Consider the following 3339-nt stretch of genomic DNA (forward strand, 5'->3'; position numbering starts at 1 on the left):
GATTCAACATACCGCCATCTTGGTTTTTTGTATCACGAAGTTATTATAAACAATGAAACTTGGTTAGCTTGCTTTTTGGATAAACAAAACAAATGAATATTATAATGATACATAAAATAAAACATATTAATAACCCTTTATACATCAAAATATATTATTTACTCAAAAAGAGCATATTACAATATATATATTACTATGCCTAGTTATACTAAGCTTACTTACATACCCATACTCTTATATAAATAGATGCATATAAACATACACGTATCTATCCTATCAACAGAATGATGTTTTTCATTATTCATTCCAGTTTCACCTCAAGAAATGGGTATAGTAAATAAAACTGTTCCACAGTCTGTAAAGCGAGGCTTGATGCTAATGTCAAAAATATTGCAAAACATTGCCAATCATGTTGAATTCAGTAAGGAACAGCACATGATTCCTTTTAATGATTTTCTTCGACAGCACTTTGAAATAGCTCGAAGGTATGTTTTTTTAATCAATTTGTTGTTAAAAGTTAAGATAAAATGTTTATTAAGTATATATATAGACAATTTTTATTGTGTAGACCTAGTGCAAAATCTAATATTTGATTTTGTTTTCCACTCAGCAACCATTAGATGTATTTAAAAAAAATAAAAGAAATAATAGAATGAAACAACAAATTTAACTGAAAAAATCAGATTATTGATGATATGGGGTCATTAAAACAGCCATTTTGGATCTTCTTTAAAAATAAAGATCTCTACACATATGTCATTTTCACTTCAAGGAATATTGCCAAATTTGAAGATAAAATGTGTTGATGCTTGAGACCACCTTTGTTAATTAATCTCGCTCCAATCGTTGATATCTTCAGGTGTAGGTTCATTAGCACATTAAGAAGATCTCTTGTTTTGTGCAAATAAATGCTTGTTACTTTGTTTTACTGATACCAATTATGTTTTTTTAAACTGCTTCCTTGTTTCTAATATTTGCCTATTTTTCTTTTTTGAGGTATTATGAATGGTGATCAATAATTATTACAAAACAAAAAACAAATATTGTCATGATAAATAATGTAATTATTATTACAAGTACACCATATTTTACATTCCTATTTGAAGAAAATTCACAAATACTGAGCTATTAAAACTGTCTTGAATTAGAGTTAAAAAGTGAAAATCCCCTCACATACATTGTTTTTTGACCTTAAGGAAGATTTGGGCTAAATTTAAAACAACATTTAACCATGACTTTTGTTATGTTTGATCATGTAACAAGCAGACAGAGAGTACAGATAGAAGAAATGCCACATGGTTGAGTGGAACAGGATCTTGCTTATGCCTGGTCAATTTAAAATGTATAGCTATCAATGAGCCTATGTGCATTGAAGATGTCAAAAATATCTCCTGGTTCTTTTTTTCTCACATTGAATTTATAATATCTTTTGGTTTCTGAACTCTTTTGAGATTTGTTTATTTCGAATCTAGTTTATTTTATGATTTTTTGATCCATGCAATAAACTAGAAGTAATGGGAGCTGCAATTAGGACACTATTTCTATTTGATTAAATCTCAGTGTATGCACTTCCCATTAGACACCATTACCCGAAATCTTAAGATTGTCACAGTACCTTGGTGACAGTACAAAAGTTTTGAATGAAAAAAAAAAATAATCAGACTGTTACTAAGAGGTATTGGCAAATACCAAAACTTTCCAGCAGATCAGTAAAATTTGAAAAGAATAAAAATTATGGATAAATTCCTATTTTAAAATTGAAAAATATAAAAAAATTCTTAATAATTCTTATAAACAATTCTTAAATTTTAAAGGAATGAAAATTGAGATGAATCAGCTCTCATGTAGTAGATTCCATCAGGTTTTGGTATACAGTTATGTTATCAATGAAATTTAAATTAGTGTAAATTATTATGAAAAAAGATATCTGAAATTTGTAGTCTTATTTAGTTATGTAGAACTAAAATTTACTTTTTAAAATTATTTTATAATGTTCAGGTTTTTTATTCAAATTGCATCTGACTGTGAAACTGAAGATCAAGGTTCTCATTCAATGTCTTTCATAAGTGATGCAAATGTTCTTGCCTTGCATAGACTCTTGTGGAATCACCAAGAAAGGATTGGTGATTATTTGTCTAGTAGTAGAGATCACAAAGCTGTTGGAAGAAGGCCTTTTGATAAGATGGCTACTCTGTTGGCTTACCTTGGACCTCCAGAACATAAGCCAGTTGATTCACAGTATGTTAATAAATTTAATTATTTTTGATATGAGAGATGCAATTGCCACTTGTGGGCTGCCTATATGGTGTCTATTATCAATGATCATTTAGTTTTTAACAACTCATGTAACTTAAGTAAGCTTTATTGCTGCACATATCTAGTATAAATACTTTTAATTTATACAATAAAATTAATACATATTAGAAGAAGATAGTTGACCGTATGAATTAGATTGTAGGAAGATAGTCCAAGTGGCGATCAATAAAGGTATCAAAATAGTAAAAGAAAACTATTTATTGTTAACCAATGTTTTCCCCCCACTTTGCAGGGGCTTCCTGAAGGAAGCCGGATGAATCCGTGCTAAATGAAAAAATATATACAAACATTGTAATAATGACAAAACATTAAAATAAATATGTAAAATATTTTATCTATCTAGATATGTAAAAAAAATCTGAACTGAGAAAATATGTAAAGAAAAAGTTTTTTTTTTTAAAAATATATGAAAGAAATAATTTAAGGAAGTATACATATAGGAGGACTAGAAATTAGTTAGTAATAGATACAGCCAGGGGGCTGTTTCATAATGAAACTAATAGTATTAGTAAACAAGTACAAGTGTACGAGCCCTAATACTTGTACAGGGAGAACATTAGTTCTAATGTACAAGTAAAAAAGTACAAGTCAGCATAAAAGAAGGTTATATATTCATATCATTCATAGAGTGTGAAACCATTTTGCTGTTAATGCCTCTAATATTGCTAGGAAACGAAAAATGTTTTAAAAATTAAATTTTCATCGTATAGAGGTGTTTTTTAAAAAGTAGCATAAGAGCTGCAAGTGATAAAGTATGGAGTACGAAAAGTAATAATTATTTATAAGTAATTCTTTATTTATTCCGGGATTTATCCCTTTAGAATAATATACAGGCATCAAAATTAGGCTTTAAAGCCTTAGAGTAAAGTTCAAATTAAAAATGAAATTATAAACGTCATAAAATATAATAAAACAGTGAATTCAAAAAGTTAAAATGAACAACAATAATTAACAGAATATCTAAAATAAAAAAAAAACGTGCCCGTGTAGGCCTCGGCGCGAAGCGCCGAGGCGACATATTTC

The 3339-nt window shown here is 28.5% G+C and overlaps 1 protein-coding gene across 1 annotated transcript in view; it reads left to right on the plus strand.

The window, feature by feature from the left end:
- Positions 1 to 291: 291 nt before the first annotated feature.
- Positions 292 to 3339, plus strand: part of LOC106679648 (neurofibromin) — a 46117-nt gene continuing 43069 nt past the window's right edge. Inside the window, exons 1-2 of the mRNA XM_067052684.1 lie at positions 292 to 485; positions 1999 to 2238. Of these exons, the coding sequence (XP_066908785.1) occupies positions 325 to 485; positions 1999 to 2238 (401 nt within the window). The 5' untranslated portion in view covers positions 292 to 324. The remainder of the gene's footprint in view (positions 486 to 1998; positions 2239 to 3339) is intronic.

This window comes from Halyomorpha halys, unplaced genomic scaffold, assembly GCF_000696795.3.
Source record: "Halyomorpha halys isolate HHAL.00 unplaced genomic scaffold, Hhal_1.1 Scaffold14.1, whole genome shotgun sequence".
In the NCBI taxonomy this organism is placed as follows: domain Eukaryota; kingdom Metazoa; phylum Arthropoda; class Insecta; order Hemiptera; family Pentatomidae; genus Halyomorpha; species Halyomorpha halys.